This window comes from Oryzias latipes, chromosome 21 (genome assembly GCF_053564925.1).
Source record: "Oryzias latipes strain Hd-rR chromosome 21, Olatipes_Hd-rR_3.1".
In the NCBI taxonomy this organism is placed as follows: Eukaryota; Metazoa; Chordata; class Actinopteri; order Beloniformes; family Adrianichthyidae; genus Oryzias; species Oryzias latipes.
The window spans coordinates 5,905,426-5,927,618 of record NC_136257.1 but is presented as its reverse complement, the minus strand read 5'-3'; the positions used below and the strand labels follow the sequence as shown (position 1 = coordinate 5,927,618).

The following is a 22,193-nucleotide window of genomic DNA, read 5'->3' as shown; positions in this document are numbered from 1 at the left end:
ATCTGGAATGTTTCCGTGAAAAAGGTGCTCCTCTGAAAGACGGGATCTGAGGTACATCCTCGGCAAATCTGGTGCTTGTACCACAAAAGTCAAGTTTTTTTTTTTCCTGGTTCCACTAAAAGGGTCTGACCAGGGGCGGAGCAACAGGGGGGAAAGGGGGGACTGCCCCCTTGCCCACCAAATTTTGAGTCAATATTAGTATCCTTATTGGCAAAGATGAAGAAATATTTAATTAATAAATAAAACTGTCCGGCTTTCCACTCTGTAGTTTTCATTTGCCACCCTTCCAAAGCACCCCCCCCCCAATATAATATGTTCTAGCTCCACTGGGTCTGACCAAGCATTTAAAGGAAACATTAAATCAATCAAAGCAAACTACCGAACACACAAAAGAAGTGTTAGAACCCCACCTCCTGGGTTGACTTCAGTACCAAAGGGAATTCAGCGAGTTCTGAGGATGGATGGATGGACGGAAGGATGGATGGATGGAAGAATTGATGGATGAATGGATGGATGGATGGATGGATGGATGGATGGATGGAAGAATTGATGGATGGATGGATGGATGGATGAATGGATGGACGGACGGACGGACGGATGGAAGAATTGATGGATGGATGGATTTAGATTCCAAAATAAAGTTTGCATATATATGGAGCAGAGGATCTGAGACTGAATAAAGTTTTCTCTGATATTTCATTTCTCATGTTTAGTGAGTTGCTGACAGAAATGATTTTTAAAATATTGCTATCAAAAATATGACAAAAAAACATGTTACCCACGAGATCCTTGTTCACTCCTGATTAGATAACTCTTTTTTTTAGCTCATCACATCTTTTTTCAGGCTTAACTACTAGAGGTGGTGTTGTCGGAGGAGGATTCGTTTGCCTGATTTGGGATCTTGGCCAGAGTTTAGTTGGAGTCTCCCATGTGGTTGAAGCCCCAGAGACGGCAGCAGACCAGGACGGTGGGTGTATCTGACTGGGGGAGAGCTGGAGCAGCTTTTGCGGGACACGCTGAACCGCCGTCCACGCACAAGGACTCCATTGTCGCCTTTTGCGCAGAGCTCTGTCAGCTAACGGACCTCGGAGCTCCGCGCAAAGTCTGAGGCCAAAAAAAAAGTCTGCTGGGAATCACCGACGCGGCAGATGTGTTGGTGAAGTTCTGTGGTGGAACATTAACAGGAAAGCTTTGCTCTGTGAGCATAAATGATCGAACTTTCACGCGCGCGTCCTCACAACGGAACGCAGGGGGGACGGGCTTGGACCTCAGACAGAAGTTCCGGTGCTGCATCCAGAAAAACAGGACAATATGTCCAAGGTAAGATACCAAACACACAGACAAAACAAGAAAAAAGGAAGGAAGTACAGGTTGCTTTGTGGCTTCTTGGCGCGGACGGTGCCTGCGGCTTTAGGAGACACTTTGAGATGTTTCCAGAGAAGGAGCGCAGGTCAAGAGTCAGTCTGCAGCAGCTGATCGTTGGATGAAGCCCCTCTCTCTGGGACGCAACGCATGGACCGACGGCGCCACGCGCGCATCAAATGTCCCCCTTCAGGACTCACTGGCCACCAAGAGCACATCAGCAGAGTGTCCTTCAGATATGCAACCATATCTGTGCAGAACTTTAATACATTCCATTCTGTTTGATGTGACGTTTTTGGTCCTGCTGACCCAATAGTGACAAAAAGTTAGAGATCAGATTCTGTTTTCAACAGTTATGATAGAAAAACACTGAGCTGAGCAGAAGTGTGGATGTTTAGAAAAACAGCTTTGTATGTTGGACGTCCTGTTTTTTTATTTTTTCTAAAGTTTTTATGTTGTTTGTTGGTGATGAAACTAAGTTTTAGTCAGACACTTCACCTTTTTTAAGACACTCTCATAGACTGGAAAATTATTATGATTATTATTAGGCCTATTAAGTTTATCTTCAGTGTTAATTGTTATCTATCTGCTCTTTTTAAAATAATTCTATTCTATTCTTGTTGTTAATTTTTCTTTCACTGATTCACACAGGTGGTTTGGCAGTTGTCAATTCCCTTGAGGGCCATCCTGACACAACCCTGTATTTTTTATCCGGGCTGGGGACCGGCACAGGGAGACCCAGACTGGGGCCCTCTTGTGGCAACATAGTTAGGCAGTGGTGTGAAAGGTCTTGCCTAAGGACCCACACTGAATGAAGCTCATTGCATGGAGCTCATCACGCTCCCTATAAGAAACCCTGATTTCCCACACACCAGTCCTACATCCAACCACTATTCTATTCTATTCTATTCTATTCTATTCTATTCTATTCTATTCTATTCCTAATCTTGCTTGACATTTTCCATTTTTCCTAAAGATTGCTAAAGGGGAATTATATCAAATGTGAGCCTAAATGATGAAGGAAGATAGATTTTTGAGTCCTTGTGTTTTTCATGCCATTGGTTGTGTGTAAAGTTTTCATGCATGAGCACAGATGCAAATTCAAGTGATAGGCGACGAAACGGAAAATACTGTAAGCTTGCATTACTGGTTCATACTTTGGGATTGACTTAGATTCTGGATTTGTTGAATGATTTAGATGAGACAACAGGGAAGAAGGACATCCTCTTGATTTTTTGCAGCTTTCTTTTCATCTAAGAAGTTGGGAATAAGTGTGGCTGGTTTTTTTTCAGCATAACAAATGGCTTTAATTATCTTAGTTCAACAACTGCAATTTGTGTTTTTAATGCAGCCTAGCAAATAATGTTACGCCGCATATAAGACTTTATTAGCTAGTTCGGCTGCAACACAATTCACAACCGTAACTATTCATCTCTGAGGAACAGAGCAGGAGACAGAAATGAAATAATGACTCATTTGAAACAGCTCCGTTGACATTTCAAATCATTCGGAATAAAAACTGGATTCTTTGGGTTCTAAAGTAAGACAGCCTCTTAAAGGGGGAGGAATGACAGCGGCAATAAATGAGGCGGTGTTCCTCCTCCTGTTTGCAAATCCTCTTATCTAAAGATTCACCATGAGATCAGCGAGCGGGAAGTATTCACCAACTTCACCCCGCCCGGTTTATTGCAGAAAGGTGATTTATTCTATAACTAATGACAGGATCTGGGAAAGTCTTTTGACGCTTGACAAAAGAAGAGTCCTTTACATACATTTGTCACTCTGAATATGTATATATATTTTTTTTAGTAAAAGTTGTTCATTTTTCCCCTTTTCTTAGAAACTTTGTGGAACCAACTACCCACTCAGCATCTGCTTCATAGTGGTGAACGAGTTCTGTGAACGCTTCTCCTACTATGGCATGAAAGGTATCACTACAACTGCAACACGTGGCCAAATGCATGAAGGCAGCAGCAGCTACCCGTGGTTCACTGTCCTCCGTTCAGGGTTTTCCTCTGGAACACAAAGCTGGGTGCCTAATGTTGCCTGACTAGTTAAACTGCTCAGAAGATAAGGAGTCAAATTAAGGAATATCAAGGAAGAGGATAAAGTCAGACTTGTTCCCTTTCTCCCACATGACTCAAATAAAACTCACATGTTTTGACATGTTGGTGATGACTCACATAACATGTAAACAGTCATAGAAAAAAATATCGTTTTTTGACGATGTTTTAGCTATTTGGATGCCTGAAGACAAAAAAAGTCTGGGTTTAAAAATGACAGCATTTTCTTTAAACAAACTTTAGAAAAATGGATATAAAAAGAATGACAGGTTAGGTGTAAGCAGTCATTAGAGAGCAATTCAAGAACACAGATGAGTCCAAACCAGGAATACCATCAAAGTATGAGGAGGGACATAAGGAAATAGACATGGCATAAAGACAAGTGTGAAAAAGAGCTTTCCTTGGCTTGTCTTTCTGCTTTTCATCGGACCTGGAATGTTTCTCCGTAACATCTTGAAGGAGCAAGACCCAACGTCCACCTCTCATGCAGGACAAAAATACACACTAACTGGTCACTTTGTTAGATTCACCCTACTAGCAGTAGGTTGGAACCCCTTTTTGCCGTCAGAACTGCCTTAATCCTTGGTGGAATAGATTCAACGAGGTACTGAAAACATTTCTCAGAGTTTGGTCCGTGTTGACATGACAGCACCATGCAGTTGCTGCAGATTTGTCAGCTGCACATCCATGATGCCGAACTCCTGTTCCACCACCATCCTAAAGGATGAGGTGTTGGGTTGAGATCTGGTGACTGTGGACCCCATTTCAGTCCAGGGAACCGATTGTCATGTTCAAAACTTTCACACGACCGCAAGTTTCTTTGACCTTTTTCGGGCTCTACGTACACGTGTTGAAAGTCAAACCAGGTCGAACTTTGACCAATCAGGGATTCGGATGAAGTAGTGACGTATGGATGGCGTCCTTTTTTAATTTACGGAAGGGCCAACCATTTGGACATTGATCACGGAGGAAAAATGAATAATTGCTGTTTGTGCCCGGCTGGAATTCTATGACACCAAGGCTTTCATATTTTGGAAAGAAAAAGCCTGGAGCTAGAGTCACCAGATTTTCACCGTCTCCACATTTCACACCAAGACTCTTCCAGCGTTAGGTGGTGGATATGTGCTAGTAAACAGCAGAAAAAGAAAAAAAGAAGAAGAAACCCCTCACTAAATGTGTGTGAACACTGTGGATTTAAATGCGTGTTTAATGTCACGGTGGTGGGGCTCGAGAGCCGGTTGGACCCAAATGCAGAGGCACACGGTTCAAGGGCAAGGGGTTTAATAGAAACAAAAAGCACTGAAGAGCAGGATGACAAAACAAAACTAAAACTTACTGTGGCATGGCGAGGGACAAGGAACAAGGCATGAACACCATAACAGGGGTAATGGACCAACACAGGAGGAAGGCAGAGACAAGACTTACATACAGACAGGGCAGACAAGACACAGGTGGACACGATCAGGGCTGATGGGGACCAAAGGAAGTAAAACTCAAGAAAACAGACAAGACAGGAGACTTTCAAAATAAAACAGGAAACAGAAACAAGACAGAACAAGGACCAAAAACAAGACAAGTTCAAATCATGACATTTAAGACATTTCAATTAAGACAAAATATTCTTGTTAAAATAACATTTATCTGATTTTGTTTTTATTCATTCACTCGTAAATATTGAGAGCTGAAACGTTGATCAAAAACACACTTTGGAATCGCTTTAGTTCAAGCAATCAAAATGAAAAAACTAAAAAAGACGAACAAAAGAATTAAATATCTACAAATCAAACTTTGGATGATTAGTCGTAACTTGAATGGAATAATAAACAATTAAAAGTAACATGAGATACATGTCCATATGTATATCCACATAGTCATAGACTCTTTTTTACTCAATACAGACAATGGCACATTTAATCCATTAAAAAGTGCTTAATTATTTGCTTGAAACAATGTCTATTGATTTGCTGATTGAAACAAATTGCCACATAACTTATGACTTCAATAAACGGACCAGCTTGCACCTGGATTCAGTCACTTTTGAGCTTTATGAGAACTGGACCGAGTGGGTGTGACATCACCTGTGGAAAATGTTGTTCCAATGAAACATAGTCAATTCTGTAGCCATACACGGTCCATGCTTTTTACCAGTGTTGGCCGTGATCCTTTATTATGTTATACAAAGTGGGAGATTGCTGACAACGTTGTCCTGTCGTGGTTTGCTCACAGCGCTGCTGACGCTCTATTTTGTCACCTATCTGAAATGGGACAAGGACCTCTCCACAGCTATCTATCATGCTTTCAGCGGCCTCTGCTACTTCACACCAATCCTCGGAGCCATCATCGCTGACTCCTGGCTCGGAAAATTTAGGTACGAATTCCCGCCTTAAACCTTTTGTAGTCTGCGTGGGTTGTGAGGTTTTTTTTTGTTTGTTTTTTTGCATTCTTCTGTGTGTGTCAGAGCTTTAGTCATGCCACGTTTTTCGGCGTTGTGGTCAAACCTCTCTGACCACACGGAGATCCAGAAGGATTGGAAAAGTGCTCTTAATGACAGTCTTCTTTCCTGACAGGACCATCATCTACCTGTCCATTGTCTATGTGATCGGCCATGTGGTCAAGTCAGTGGGAGCCATTCCCACTGTGGGAAACACCGATGTGCACATGTGAGTTCTGCGGAAAGGATCCACTTGTCACGGGAAGCATAGCTCTGCAGACAGAAGACGTAGACATGAACTGATCATATGCAGCAGCATGAATATCTATAAATAACATGATTGTTTTCTTATGTATATATAATGGGATTTTCCTTAAAATGTCAGAACTACTGTATGGTTTTAGCAAAAGAATAATAGAGAGCTAAGAGGAAAAAAGACATTTTTCTAATACGTCCAAAAATAAATGACAATTGTATGCATATTCTTAGTTTCTACTTTCAAAATGTTTGTGAAAATGTCCATCTATGTTGTTTAGAGCTCTGTCAATGGTGGGCTTGATACTCATAGCTATTGGCACTGGAGGAATCAAACCTTGTGTGGCAGCGTTTGGAGGAGATCAGTTCGATGAGGAGCATGTAAGCCTCTTTTTTACTCTCCAGGGTCAGGAATTCTGGTTTGTTCTACGGAACTCTCAATCTGTCATTTACAGGATTAAAAGCATAAAAATATATATTTCCAGTGTGTACTTTTGTAAAAAAAAAAAAAAAGCTAATGTCAAATGTAATAGGTCTCCATTAAATTCTTATACTGTCAGTTTTTTTCTATTTTATGAGATTTTTAAGTAGCTGCAACTTTTGAATAGGCCTAACAACTCTAACACACCCATGACATGTGATCAAAAGAGCAGCTCAGTTATGCACTAGCAGATGAAAAATGATCTTTCCAATACATTTTTGAGGTTTTACTGTATTATAACAAGATTGTTTAAAGTTTTCAGAGAATATTGGACAATAAATCCGATACATTTGTAACTAAAGAGTAACCAATGATCATTCTTTTTGCTCTCTTCAGGTTAGTGAGCGGCAGAAGTTCTTCTCCATCTTCTACATGTCCATCAATGCTGGGAGCCTTTTGTCCACTTTGATCACACCTGTGCTCAGAGGTGAGTTCGTGCAGCACAAGTTGACGCCGTGCTGAGAGTGGAGTTACATGCAGTAACTGCGTGTGTCCAGGCGACGTGCAGTGTTTCGGTGGGGACTGCTACGCCTTGGCCTTCGGTGTTCCTGCAGCTTTGATGATCGTGGCTTTGGGTGAGTTTTTCCCCCCGTTAGATGTTTTTTATCTGGTGTTTTTTTTATATTTTAATCTATTTTCAAAGCCTCCTCAGTGGTCTTTTAGTCATGATTAGCCAAAAATGTGGCCTGCTGTTGAAGGTCCTACGTCGCAACTACAAGCATTTTTCAAATGGCATTTTTTCGTCTGCCCTTGATTCTCAAAAATTTAAACAAAAAAAATATTCAGAAATGCCGTTTTAAGCTTAAATTTTCTTATTATATGTCCTCCATCATAAGAAAAAGGCTAGAACATGTTGAAAACAGCAAAAACACGATTAGTGGGTCTTTAACAGCCCAAGGGACGTGGGGCGATAACATCTGATGATGATGAGTTAGCCACTGACTATCTAAGAAAGTTAGGAAACCTAATTGATATTTTAAAAAGACATTAACCAATTACCGTATATAAGATGCTTTATTACAGACTCAAGGTCCATTTGCCACAAATAAAAGACTTAAGGAGGAAAAAAAACATTCATAAAAGTTTAAAAACAATGACATAAAAACAATAAAATAACCAAGTATCATAAACTCTAAAAAGTAGCTTATATTGGTGAGAGTTAAGATGATTTTGTTAATTGAAATGTTAAGACAATAAGTAAAACCATAGATAAAATATCATAAAACGTAATATGTATTGGAAAAGGAATGTTTAAATTAAATTCAACCTAAGTTTCTGTGTTGTGAATGTTCTGCATGCTGAGTCTGATTTTTACTGCTGGCTTTTCCCCCTGACACATAAATCCTGACAGGATACTTTTTTTTTTGCCTCTGAGGCCCTGCTCCCCCCCCCTCTGTCATTGTGAGGCTCCTGTCTGAATGGCTGCTAACTGTCAAAACAAACTGGGGGGGGGGGGTCACACAGGGAGGTGGGTGGGGGTGAAACGGGTTCAGATTTCAGTGGTTGAGTTGTAAAGCCTGTTTATAGATGGTCAAAATGCATTTTTCTGACGGCGATTAACGCTTCGAGTCCGAATCTGTTCACAGTCGTGTTCATCGCCGGCAGCAGTTTGTACAAGAGGAATCCGCCTCAGGGAAACATCCTGTTGCAAGTCTGCAAATGCATTGGTGTGAGTAATCTCTCACTTTCTCCCCATATATGAGTTACAAAAAAAAAAACACAAAAAAAAAAACAGGACGTTTGTTTTGTCCCTCTTTTTATGTAGTTTGCAATAAAAAACCGATGGCGAAATTCAAAGCACGAGTCGAAGAGGAAGCACTGGTTGGACTGGGCTGAGGAGAAGTACTCGGTATCAGCAACACTGAACGTGTTCATGCCAAAATGAATTACACCTTGATTTCAGTCCCTTCAGTTTTGTTTGTTTCTGTCCTAACAGAAGCGTCTGATCCAGGAGGTTAAGATGGTTCTGCGGGTTCTGGTTCTCTACATTCCTTTACCTATGTTCTGGGCTCTGTTTGATCAACAGGTATGGGTATATAAGCCAAAAAAAACAACCTTTTCTCAGTGTGTCTCAGTGCATTATTCATGATTCTGGTGCATACCAGTCAAGGATCATCGTCTTAAGCTGAGTTCACACTGCCCTCGGCAAACCGCGTTCAAGCCAACATAAATCAACTTAATCCTGGGTTTATGCGTGTTTCTAAACTCTAGCATTTAAGCGCGTTGCAAATCCGCAAATTTCTCAGATGAAAACTGTACTTTTGTTTGCTTATTTAAGATAAAAACATATATTTTTCACTAAAGTAGCAACACGCTCAATTTTATTGAAGGCCAGAATAAAGACAATCCTAAAATAAATCTTTATTTTATAAGATAAGATATGCCTTTATTGTCTCTGCCCACCGGACAATGAAATTGAAGTAGTCACCATCACAGTGCAATAAAAACAAATCTAACTAAGTATAATAATAAAAAATATAATGTAAATATGTACAATACGTACAGAGTCTTTTTTTATATTTTTATTGATTTATTATTATTTTAAGGAAGATTTTATTATTATTTTATGATATTTTATAGAATACTGTGTGAAATTTTAACAATTTTTTGAACTTGTCTACTAATATACAAGGTGCAACAAACCCCCTTTGATTTATCAGAAGTTAAAGGAAGATAAACAGTATTTTTTGTTGTGCGTTAAAAAAAAATCAGAGCTATACAACAAAGGCCGACTTCCGAGCTGTAAAAGCTGCAGCACAAGTCAGGTCCTGCTAATGACCTCTGGGTTTGACTCCCATAACATAGGTGAGTGCTGTAGAAGAACCATAAATGCCAAACATAGCAAGCCTGCAACTATAAAGAGGGAAGAGTCAATAAGGGCAGTTTACTTCTACTAAAACCCAAACACAAATATTTGAGAGAAAAGCTGCGGCCACAGGACTTTGAGAAGCTGTTGTTCTGGATGAAAGGGAGAAACAAGGATGCTGACCTAATTTTTGAAAACCTAATTACCTTTTTACAAATCCTACTGAAAAATACCCAAAATGACTCCAAAAGACATTTTATCATGAAATATTAGTAATGAAAAAGTACGATACGTATGTGAAGCGTTGCAGTCTACAGTGCAAGTTTTCTTTACTAATCATGCAGTTAGTGAAACAAACAAAATGCATTTTTGAGCTACACATGAACGGAGCGCGCTGAAGCTTTTGGACCTGTTAACACCCCAGTATGGGGTTGTAGGAGGACAGAAAACCGGGTTTAAACCCATTTAAAAAACTCTCACAAGGAATAAAAGTAATCCGGGATTTAGTTAAAGAAAGTACAATGTTTTCTGCTCTATAAGGTGGACTTTAAAGCATTTATTTATTTCAGTGGGCCTTATAATCCAAAGTGCCTTACTATATATATGGATTCATTCTGGTTGCTGCACGGTGGGGCAGTGGTTAGCACTCTTGCCTCACAGCAAGAAGCCCCTGGTTCAAGTCCCAGCTGGGGGACCTGAACCAAAACACCAATGGGGGGCCTTTCTGTGTGGAGTTTGCATGTTCTCCCCGTGCATGTGTGGGTTTTCTCCGGGGACTCCGGCTTCCTCCCACCATCCAAAAACATGCTTCGTAGGATAGTTGGTCACTCCAAATTGTCCATAGGTGTGAATGTGAGTATGCATGGGTGTGTGATATGTGTTACCCTGCGACAGACTGGCGACCTGTCCAGGGAGTTCCCTCCCTTCACCCACAAGTGGCCGGGATAGGCTCCAGCAGCCCCGTGATCCCGAAAGGGACAAACGGAAGAAGATGAATGAAAGAAGATGAATGAAGTTGCAAACTAAGTTGGATGTTTTTGCAAGGCTGGGAGTCACAGGTAGTGTCAATACGCTAAAGCATCTAACTAATAAATGAAGAAGAAATGTCAGCTTTGTTGCTGCCAACTGGCAGGGCGTTGCAATTTACAACAGGTATTCAGAATTGAAATGCTGCTCTGGAGATCCTCGCCCAATCAGGTGATCTAAACAAATAGATCACAAATCTGCAAACAAAGATGGCATTAAAAAAAAAGAAAGAAAGAAAACTCCCATTCCAACAAAATAAATATGCCAATATTTATATATAAATTTATATATAAATATATTTATATATAAAACCATATTCTATATTATTTAAATATAAGCTTTTTTTATAAATATTTTTTATTTTGGTTGCTTGTATTACAGAGACGAACCTGTGTACAAGCTCATTATAATGAGCAACAGGTAAAAACGTTGTGAAGTAGCAGGTAGGAGTCTATAAATGTTGTAACTCCTGCTTTGCTGTCCATCCTGCACCCAAAAACAGATAAAAACTGACATTAAGAATAAAATCTTTGAAATATTTTTTATGAACTTCCCCAAATCCCCTTAATGGGCATACATGTAGATTAAAGCAGCTGTGCAAATTGTTTTACTCAAGAAAACAAAGTTTATTTTTCTCATTCCAAGTACAGTAGCTCTGTACACGAGGCTCCTCCTGGCACTGCAAGGTCAAAGGCTTTTTGCACATTTACTTCCTAGAAAACCCTGCAACCCTCTGGGATCCAGATTCAACATTCTTGAGAAAAAACAAATGATTCACAAACCAAACCTTGAAATTCCTGTCCCTAAGCTCATACTTTAGCCACTTATTTCTTCTTATCTGATAATAATACTGTGGAAAATTTGGTTTGGTAGTCCTCCTGCTAAGGTCATAGGAACGTATGACCACATCACGATAACAATGAGTCGTTTTTTTTAATTGCAGGGCTCTCGCTGGACTCTTCAAGCCACACGGATGAACATGGCTTTTGTAAGAAATTCCTCATTTTAAAGCAACAGTCAGTAAAATGTCATGTTTGCATTTTGAAATGTAATCTGATTGTTTCAACAAATTGATTTATGCTTTGTTAGGGTGTATCCTGTAATGTAGCATTTTGTTGGAGTAAATCAATTTTCATTTCTTTGATAATGATTGTTCATTTTTTAGGAAAAAGCTGACGTCAGGTTTTCTGTTTTGTTACAGGGAAATTCCTTCAACATTAAGCCCGACCAAATGCAGGTATTTCTAGCTTGTTTTGGAGGATCATTTTTCTCCCCTTCGTATTTTTTTAAAGCCGCCTAAATGTTCCTTTGGAATAGACATCGTCATCAACAGCAATAACAGTAAAAGTTCTAATATTTGATCAAAATTAGAATAGAATACATGTTTATTGTTGTTGATTTAGGTGTGAAACAATGAAATAAAGGTTCCATGAGGTGCAGCTCTTAGCCTTAGTGAGAAGGTTCAAATCCCGGCTAGGACGTTTCTGTGTGGAGGTTGCATGTTCTCCCCATGTGTGCTTGGGTTTCCTCCGGGCACCATGGCTCCTGCAGCCCAAAAATGTGTCATAGGGACTAAATTATCCCCTAAGTGTGAATGTGCCCGTGTGTAGTTGTGCGTCTCCGTGTGATGCACAGACGGACCATCGAGGCTGTCAACCCGCCTTCGCTCAAGAGCGGCTGGGATTGGCTCCAGCATCTCTGTGACCTCGAAAGGAATGAAGTGGATTTGAAAAGTGGTTAGATGGAAAGATGAAACACAAACACTTTCCAAAGCAGTGTTGTCATCACACAAACAGCTCGATAAGCAAAGTTAAAACAACGAGGCATAGTCACAAAAAAACACAATTCCATCCATTGAGATAGTGACATTGTTGGGACAGGATTTACCTTTTTTCACTCAATAAAGTATGGGTGGGATGGTGACGGTTCTAAAGACAAACCAAGACTTCTCAGATATATGCTTGAAGGAAGAAAGGATTTGGTACCTTTTGCTCAGGTAGAACCAGACAGAACATGTACTCATGCAAATCTCCAAATCTGCTCTGATTTCACAAATGTCTGCCCTCAGCATTTATTGAAATTTGGGCGGTCCCTGGTTACATAATGCATTGCAATTCTAATGGAAGAAAGAACACATAACCACAATGCAAGTAAGAAAGAATGCATGCTCAGCATGTATTTTTGGAAAAAAACAAACGCTCCTGTGAGATGTCAATGTTTTTAATTTGGGGCACGCTTCCTGTTTTTAAAAAGTCGCTCAATTTAAACTACTGCTAAGTTGTTTTACCAAAAGCAGAAGTGTTACTTCTGCTTTTGGTAAAACACGTTTTTAAGCAGAAAAAAACAGATTGCATAGGCACACAAAGTTCAGAAAGGGAGAGAAAAAGCAAAGCAAATACATAATAACAACAAATGTAATAAAACAGTTTCAACAGATGGATTTAACAGCTTGTGGGCAGAAGCTGTTTTCACGAGTCCACGATGGAGGAAGGTATCCATCAATAGCAACATTAAACAGGTTTCACTAAAAAGCTGACCTCTCAGTTCCCTCTGAGGATGCACACATACAAAAACAAATGTCTTTACATGCTTTGTGCAACAATACGATAGAAAGAAAGGAACGATAAAAGTAATTAGTGTCCCAAGATGCTGCCTGTCTCTGTGCCGTTTTAAGCTAATAAAACCTTAATTTTATCTTTACCAGTAAACACTTGGAAGACAGATATTGAAAAATGTTGATGATTGACCAGTCTGTAAAACTGTTACTTTAAAGCTGGCTGGCTATAAACTAGAGTGGCATGTTGTGACGTAGTTTTGGGTTTAAGTACATCTTTTTTTTTGTCGTCCTATATCTTTTGTGAGTCACTGTCAAAGTACTTAAGCTAGAAAGCATAACACAGAGAGAATATCATCTAAACCAAAGCATCAAAATATGGAGTTTTCCATGTTTTTTCACCGTCATAACATGTTAGACAAAACAGAGGACTCATTTGACTGGGTTAAGTGATTCCGTCATTCTCATGTGAACACTTTTATGACTGCTTATCGCTGCAATTTCTCCATCTTTTTCTTTTTACAATCAGTGTTTTAAATATGAAACATTTTCCTCTAACTTTTATGATTTTATTTTCATTTTTATGGAGCCATTTTAAGGACGATTTGTTCCTCTCTGCTGTCTAGATGCTGAATGCTCTGCTGATTCTTCTCTTTGTGCCCATCTTTGACCTCGTCATTTATCCACTTGTTAGGCTGTGCAGAGTCAAAACCACGTGAGTACACGTCTGTTGTTTTGAACACATACAAATGTAGCTCTGTGGTTAACTGGTTAACTGGAAAAATGTGCAACGTAATGCAAGTCTTTGAAAAGCACCAGATGTTTTAGAGATGCATAACAATCCCACAACACAAACCTTTTGCAATCTATTTATAACTCTGATTGGATTTTTTCAATTTGGAATCAGAATTAATTTATTTTAAGCAATAAAAAAAGAAGAAGAAGACAAACAAAGAATATATATTCTGCATTTACGCAGATTATTTAGTAAATCCATAGATATTAATAATAAAAAAGATGAAGTGCTCACTGATTAGCATAACAAGGCAGGAATTCTCATTAAATATCACATACCAAGTATCAAAATGGAGTGTTTATTAATTGCTCTCAGAAGAACATATGTAAAAAGAATTTATAATTCTTGTCTGGCCATTTTTAAGTTTAAGTTTAAAAATAGAAAACAGAAATCATTGGGGAAAAATGTTTGTGCAAGTATTCAAAATTACTTTACGATGAAAAATCACGTTTTTGAGTTCTTTAAGTGTATTATAAGAAAAAACTATTCTAAAGTGATACTTTGATCCATTCATGCATTTCTGAGTATTCCTCTAAAAACCTCTGAGCACCAACCCCTCCCAATTCACAAAAATAAGTGGGTCCTCAAATTGTGATGTCACAAAAGTGAGAACAGCCCCTTCCAGGAAGAGCCCCGCCCCCAGGCTAACACACACACACACACACATTTTCTCTGTGGAGTTAGCAGTGCTCGGCTAAAACTCTTTCCTTTTATATGCACAATATGCACATTAATCTTAGCAAAAGTTGTTCGTTTTTGTTTGATCATTTGATGCAAAACGATTTGTCTGCTCACAGTCAAATCTTTTTTCACGTTTACATCTGTGAACTGAATTTGCTATTTCACTGAGGGCAGGCCTTTCCTAAAATGAAGAAGAAGGATTCAAATGTTCTTCAGAGACCTGATCAAGATTAGAGACTCCTACGAGATTACAGAGGGAGTTGTCTTCTGTTATCTATCTCGATTTAATGAGGTAGTGACATTTGCTCTCCTTTGTGGATTTAAAATCCTCATAAAATCCCAACAGGTGCAGATAAAGTTTTCCTAAATGTTCTTACAATAAAATTCTTGTTTGTTTTGCACTAGAGTGAATAGTTACTATAGGGGTGCCCACTCTTTTTTTGCATGCGAGCTACTATTGGGGTGACAAGCTCCAAAAGATCTACATATATGGTGGGGCGATAAGTATTTAGTCAGCCACCAATTGTGCAAATTTTCCCATTTAAAAAGATGAGAGAGGCCTGTAATTTTAATCACAGGTAAATCTAGACTATGAGAGACAAAATGACAAAAGAAATCCAGAAAATCACATTTTCTGATTTTTAAAGAATTTCTTGCACAATTGGTGGCTGACTACTGTTTTCCCCCACTGTGTGTGTGTGTATATATATATGTGTATATATATATATATATATATATATATATATATATATACACATATGTATATATATCTATGAATTCATATATATACACATATGTATATATATCTACCAGGACCCGAGCTTTTGTGAGAAACCATCCGCGGAAGGGTGAGAGGGGCGTTTTACATATGTATATATATAAAGAACTGTGAAGCAAGGTGGTGGAAGTATGGTGGTATGGGGATGTAGAGTTAATAACATAAAATGTATATATAGGGCAACGTGGGGAAACATCATTTTGTATCATAACAAACATAGCCATGTGCCAACTTCATTGAGGTTATTAAAATATTAAATATTTTCACTAATCAGTAACTTTAGGCTGTTTGTTGTTTTGCATCTATACTGTGGGGTCTTCACAATTAACACTTGTTTTTATTATGAATTCAAGACAAATACACATCTTACTGAGATAAATCAGTGTAAAACTTTATAAGAAAGTGCATGATCTTTAAGAACTCCTGGCTGCTTTTCTAGTGTCAGTCATCCCATCATCACTTTCTGTGTTGCAGGCCTCTGAGGAAAATGGCCACCGGGATGATTTTTGCAGCGCTCGCTTTTGTGGCAGCCACCCTGGTGGAGATAAACGTTGTGGTATGCATGACGACAAACTTTATTGTCTAAAAAAATAAAATTATAATAATAAAATTCAACCATATAGTGGTTCTGCTGGAATCAAAAGCATATTTAACAACTGGATGAATAGTTGAATGGATTGATGGATGGAATCATTCCCTTTAAAAAACTGATACTATTTCCTTTCTGTCTCTCTGTCTTCAGAAAACAGTGGTGGATCCCGCACCTGAAGGAAAATGTCTCCTGCAGGTCATCAACCTGGCACAAGGAGACATCAGTGTGAAAATCCCTAATAATGACTTATTTCCAGATGCAATTGCTTATCTTCAGGTAATAATAAGATTTAAAAAAAACTCTACCACTCACCATCAAAACGTGACTTAATGCTTAAAAAGTAAAAGTATTAAGTAAAGTAGGCCCTGAAACCAGGAAGCAGAAAGGCTGCATGGTCAAAGCATCTGTCTCTCGAGTCAACAAATCAGCCAATGATGTCCATCAAAGTAGTTTAGATGTTGTGAACCCTTATGTTTCTCTTCAGATAAAGACTCTGGATGATAAAAGAACCAAACAAAAATGTTGCTCTGAAACACGCCTCAATCACCATTGCCATATAAGATAACTTATCAGTTCTTGTGATAGAGTTAGATCTAAAAATAATCTTTATTGAAATCAGGTTATCTGTGTTTATTAGTTCAAATCAGGTAAAAATCAGTTAAACATACCAGACAGATATCTCTGAGAGGACTGGGTATAACTGCTTTGAGGAAACTCAGTCTGTGTGACCCTTGTGCTATCCTAGGCACTTTAACATTGGGAGTGGGGTCATCTAGACCCCACAAGACAGTGCGCTGAACCTTTTTTCTTCAATGATTTGTGATCTTCACTGGTGTACATGAAATCCTCTCCACCTTTATCCACCTTTGTCATGGTAGGGATAACACGTCAATGAAAGGGTGGGGTCATTTTGACCCCATAAGATAGCACAAGGGCTATAATATTGTTTTGATTCAGTGAGGATGATGGGCTCTGAGTCAGGTTGTAACTATGATGATAACTTGTTCTACTTTAAGATGAATTTATTAAAAAAGCAATGAAAATAAAACGACTGAAAGTACAGTAACAAAAAAAACAGTGAGATAAGAAAATGTCAGATTGAAATAATTGTAGTGGATTAAATGTTGAATGAGTCAGTCAGAGATCAAGATCGATGTAATCGATATATTTCATTGTGAAAAGATTTTATAATGGTTTAGCTCGATTTGATTAAGAACTTGCCCCAGATTGATTTGGCTGGATTGTAGGAAAATAAATGGATTCATCGTTACACCCCCCAGTACAGTATATAGTGATGCTAGCCGAGGCATGCAACACATCTAATGCCTGCGCTCCAAAGGAAGATGAACACAAGTCCATATAGATCATGAGAAGCTCAAAGCAGATTCTGCAGAGCTCTGTCCTTCTCATTTAGTTAGGGGTTAGCTGGGGCTGGACTTTGGAAAGACATCTCATGTGTTACCTCCCAACCCTGGTCCTCGGGGAACACAGTCCTGCATGTTTTCAGAGTTGCCCTGCTTATGCACACCTGATTCCGCTCATCATCAGGCTCTGCAGAAGCCTGACAATACAAAGGCAGGTGTGTTTGAGCAGGGTTGGATTGAAAAACTGCAGGAAAGTCTTTCCCCGAGGACCAGAGTTGGGAAACACTGGTCTATGTCCACCGTGAGACTTTAGGGTTGTCAACATTACATCTGGATTCACATGAAATATCACATTATTCTATGAATAAATTCTCACTGTAAAATTTGACATTTACAGGAAAATAACACAAATACTTTTCTTATCCAGTAGTACAACAATCATGGTTTTGATCACAGAAACAAATCCATCTGTAATTCTTGTTTGGCCCTTGAGGCTATGAAGATCAAGTAGCCACAGATTGTTACCACAGAATTACAGCAGCTTATAATGTAATTTAGCCAATTACATTCTTGTACAATATTGTAAACACAGTTCTTACAAATTTGAAGGGTCGCAGCATATTATTGATTTTATGACAGGAGCCAGAGGGCCAGTGGGAATATGAACACGGGCCACACTGGCCGGACTTTGCACATGCCTGATCTAGACATTGACTCTGTCTCTTTGTGTTAGGACCCTCCTAAATATGAGATGCTTGAACTGGAAGCCGCCAGGATGGAGCTAAATATAGAAGTTAGCTTCTCTGGATCAAAAGTGGTCTGCCAAGAAAAGTTTGAAGATCAAAAGGCCCACAGTCTCATTATATACAAAGTGGACACCAACCTTCGATGCTTGTTGGTAAGTGGTCCTCAAATAAAATCAACAGAACCGAAGTCCCAATTAACTTGAATAAATGACTTTTTTCTGATTTTGTGACTTTTGGAGAATTAAAAAAAAGTAACATTGAAAGTGATTTTGAGAAACTAAGAGAGTAAAAATGAGTTAGGATTAAAACAATTGTTTCGGTAATGTTTTTTCCTTCAGGTGGAGGACAACGTCGAGAAAAATACAGACGGGAAGCCATATGTGCGGTAAAATGTGTTTCCTCTTACAGTAACACAAAAAACGTCTCGTACATTCATTTCTCTGTTACTGACCTACTCTAGCCTGAACACCTGAGGGTTGCTCATGAGTTCTGTTCAAACAGGTTCTTCAGCACTCTGCAGGAGCCCATGAACATCACTGTTGGGCAGGTGAACTTCTACGCCCCCCCTGATTACAGCATGTCTTCCAATGACACTGTGGATCGAAACGAGTGAGTCCAGCCGTGAAAAGGAGAAGTTTTACTTGTGGGGAGAAGAAAGCCTCTGAGGAGGACGTGACACTTTTCTGCAATCGGCCATAGCTTCTCAGTGATGTGAAGAGGATGTGCTGCCGCTCATCAGTCTACATTTTCTGTCCAGATACCCAGCAGTCCACTGTGACCTGCAGTCGGAAGACTGTCCTGGTCTCAACCTCGGCCTGCTGGACTTTGGAGCCTCTTACACCTTCATACTCATGAAGGTTTGACGCTTCTTATGCCACCTAATGTCCCTGATATTTGGAGTTAATTCAGTCTCAATAATCAGAAATGGACACAACCTGTTTCACAAATACACACGCGCTGATTCACAACTGCAAATTTATGCAAACGTGCGATATAAATTTGGAAATGCACATGTTGTGTTTCACAAACACACACGTTGCGTTTCACACATGCACACTAAATGTTTAATGTCACACCTTCACTTTCACCATCAGTTTGGAAGCGTACAGAAAGTCTAAGAGGCCACTCGATTGGCTGAAAGCGAACACGCCTGATTTGCTGATGAGTTTGATTGAAAGATTCATTAGCCAATGGTGACATTAGTTGACTTGCAGGGACAGAAGAGTCTCAAAAGTCACCGCAGGGATTTCTCTCACAGATGTGGGGAGATTCACAAACGAGATGGAATTTGTAAATGCATATTCAGCAATTCGCTTGATCATTGAGTTCATGTTACAAGTGTACCTAAAAATTATGTTCGTGAAGCATCTATTGTGCATTTCTGAAGCATTTATTGTTTTTTTGTGAAACACAGCGTGCACATCTGTGACAAACTTATTGTGCATGTGTGAAAACACAACATGTGTGTTTGTGAAACACATAGTGTGCATTGGTGAAACACATGTGCATTTCCAAATTTATATTGCATGTTTGCATAACTTTACAGCTGTGAATCAGAGCGTGTGTGTTTGTGAAACAGGTTGTGTGCATTTCTGATTATTGAGGCTGAAGTAACTCCATACTGATAACACACTTGACCAGTTTCTGAATGCAGTGGACTTGTCTTTATGTGCTTTGACAGGAATCAGGTCAAATTGTGGCTCACAGGATGGAGGATGTGAAAGCCAACAGCGTGCACATTGCCTGGCAGATCCCCCAATATGTCCTTTTAACGGCTGGAGAGGTCATGTTCTCCATCACAGGCCTGGAGTTTTCCTACTCACAGGTTTGCCTGGATTTAAATTTAGGAAGAAAAAGCTTCACTTTTTCTTTTTTTTAGGAGAAGAACACCTTTATTTACCTTAAATTGACTTGTTTTCACACATTATTCTAGACCAGGGGTGTGCAATCTGAGGCTATGAAGCCACATGCAGCTCTTTTTTCACTCTATTGTGGCTTTTTGGGTTCAGAAATAATGCTAATGCTTTGAATGAATAATGAATTTTGAACTTTTGTCATTTATGTTTAGATTTTTAAACTGATGTGATCTTATATTAGTAAAATTACTTGTTTTTTTGTACAACTGATGACATTACGCTAAATTTAAGATGTCTTGTGTGCTTTTCCACTCCTCATAAGTTTAAACATGTCAGATAACTCACTAAAATGATAGTAAAAGATTTGAATTAAAGCAAATATTATCTTCTGCTGCACAACAGCGTCTAGTTGCTGTTCAGAGGCAAAGTTCTTAAAGTATATGAATGAATTCACACGCATGTTTTTAAATGGATTCTAGATCAATGTTGTCATTTTTATATTCAATAATTAAAGGAGAAAAAGCATGAGGGTACATCAAAGTCCTAATGATAGAAATGCCATGTTTGACTTACCTTCATTTTCAATTCAAGTTAATCTGCCTCAGCAGGAGGATCTTATTTGAGACGGGGTGTATTTTATTATGAAAGGAACATATATGTACTGCAGTCTAAAGTAAAACAATAACGAGAAACAAATATATCTAAATAAGATAAACAGTGGGGGACTTTGAGGAAGTTTTAACCCCTTGCAAGATGTGCAAAAATCTTCAGAAATTCCTTTTATGCAGCATTCAAACGATCGGGTCTGATGTCACATTCCTGAAGCAGGATTTGTTTGGTTTTTTCTTTCAGGCTCCATCCAACATGAAGTCAGTCCTGCAGGCCGGCTGGCTGCTCACCGTTGCATTTGGGAATGTGATCGTGCTGATTGTGGCAGAGGGGGCGGGGCTGGAACAGGTACAAACAGGTCGCTTAGAAATGAGTCAAAAAATTCTTACATTGGCAAATTTTCTGTAACCCTTGTGCTATCCTAGGCACTTTAACATTGGGAGTTGGGTCATCTAGACCCACTAGACAGTGCTCTAGACCTTTTTTCTTCAATGATTTGTGATCTTCACTGGTGTCCATGGATTACATGAAATCTTTCCACCTTTATCATGGTAGGGAGAACACATCAATGTAAGGGTGGGGTCATCTAAGATAGCACAAGGGTTAAAATCTGCCAATGGGCTAAGAAAAAAGGGTCTCACCAAGAATTCTTATTTAAAAAAAGGCTTTTAGTCTCTAAGACATGTTTCTCCAACTATTTTGCTTTAAAAAAAAACTTTCTGGATAAGACAATTTTTCTTGCCAGTCGGTGAGACATTTTGTCTTGAATCAAGGCTCTTTTACTTTCTAAAGATTGGGTTTGACGGACACCATGATGTCCCTATAAGTTCTTTTGCCGTCCTGCATGCAGCAGCAGCAGCAGCAGCTCCATAAGCAAGAACCTTTTCTGTCTCCTCAGTGGAAAGAGTTCGTACTGTTTGCCGCCCTCCTGCTGGGCGTCTGCATCATTTTCTCAGTCATGTCCATTTTCTACAAGTACGTTGAGCCAGAAAACATGGACAAGATTAACCTGGAGGACACGAAGGAAGAAGATGAGGGTGACGGGAAGAAGAGCAGCATGATGCTAGACAAAACTGGGAAGAGCACCAAATTGTAAAATTTTCTTACCTTTTTTAAAGCACCTTTGTTTTAATTTGACTCGTGTCGTGGTGTTATTTTTTTTTAAAAACCTAATGTGACACGGCTGCTTGACAATTCCTGTAGTTCAGTAAATAAATTCTGAAGGACAGCACAAGAGAAGTTTAAAAGATCTTTTTTAGATTGATCAGTACAGCCATTCCTATGTGTTATGTTGTATATTGGTTTGTTTTTAGGTAAAATTGTAATCATAGGCTATTCTTTGACAAACAGCATCTGACTGATGATTTTACAACATGTATCGCATATTTTTCATGAAGCTTTGATGTAACATAACGTTTGAGGACAGATTTGCAAGAAAATCTAAAATTCAGTTTCCTTTGAGAAATAATTTCTTCGGGGCTTAACTGATATTAGCAACTGTTTGATTTAGGCAATTCCAGAATAACAAAACCTCCCCGTTCATTAGGAGGAGTTTGAATTTTACTTACAAACACAAAAAAACATTTATTCAGCTGGTTGTGTCAGAGAATTCTTGTTCAAGCAGACTCCATCTGATGGTGGACGGGGACGTTTTTGCTGTTGGGCAGAAATGCGATGAAGAATGGTGTGCTTTGAATCAGAAAAAGCTTGTAAAGATTTCAAAACGAGACATATAAACAAACCTTGTATATGTATGTAAATAAATGTGACTGGAATGTCATTTAGTCCTCTTT

The 22,193-nt window shown here is 39.0% G+C and overlaps 1 protein-coding gene across 1 annotated transcript; it reads left to right on the top strand.

Moving 5' to 3' along the window:
- Positions 1–944: 944 nt before the first annotated feature.
- On the top strand, positions 945–22,180 carry slc15a2 (solute carrier family 15 member 2). Its single transcript, XM_023950459.2, has 22 exons — positions 945–1,320; positions 3,203–3,290; positions 5,652–5,793; positions 5,993–6,085; positions 6,393–6,492; positions 6,929–7,019; positions 7,090–7,167; positions 8,179–8,261; positions 8,358–8,441; positions 8,529–8,618; positions 11,368–11,412; positions 11,626–11,661; positions 13,605–13,693; positions 15,708–15,789; positions 15,976–16,101; positions 17,923–18,087; positions 18,274–18,320; positions 18,437–18,544; positions 18,693–18,792; positions 19,617–19,760; positions 20,644–20,748; positions 21,299–22,180. Exons 1-22 carry the CDS (start codon positions 1,312–1,314, stop codon positions 21,494–21,496), a joined length of 2,103 nt encoding a protein of 700 aa, XP_023806227.1. The 5' UTR covers positions 945–1,311; the 3' UTR covers positions 21,497–22,180.
- The last annotated feature ends 13 nt before the right edge of the window (positions 22,181–22,193 follow it).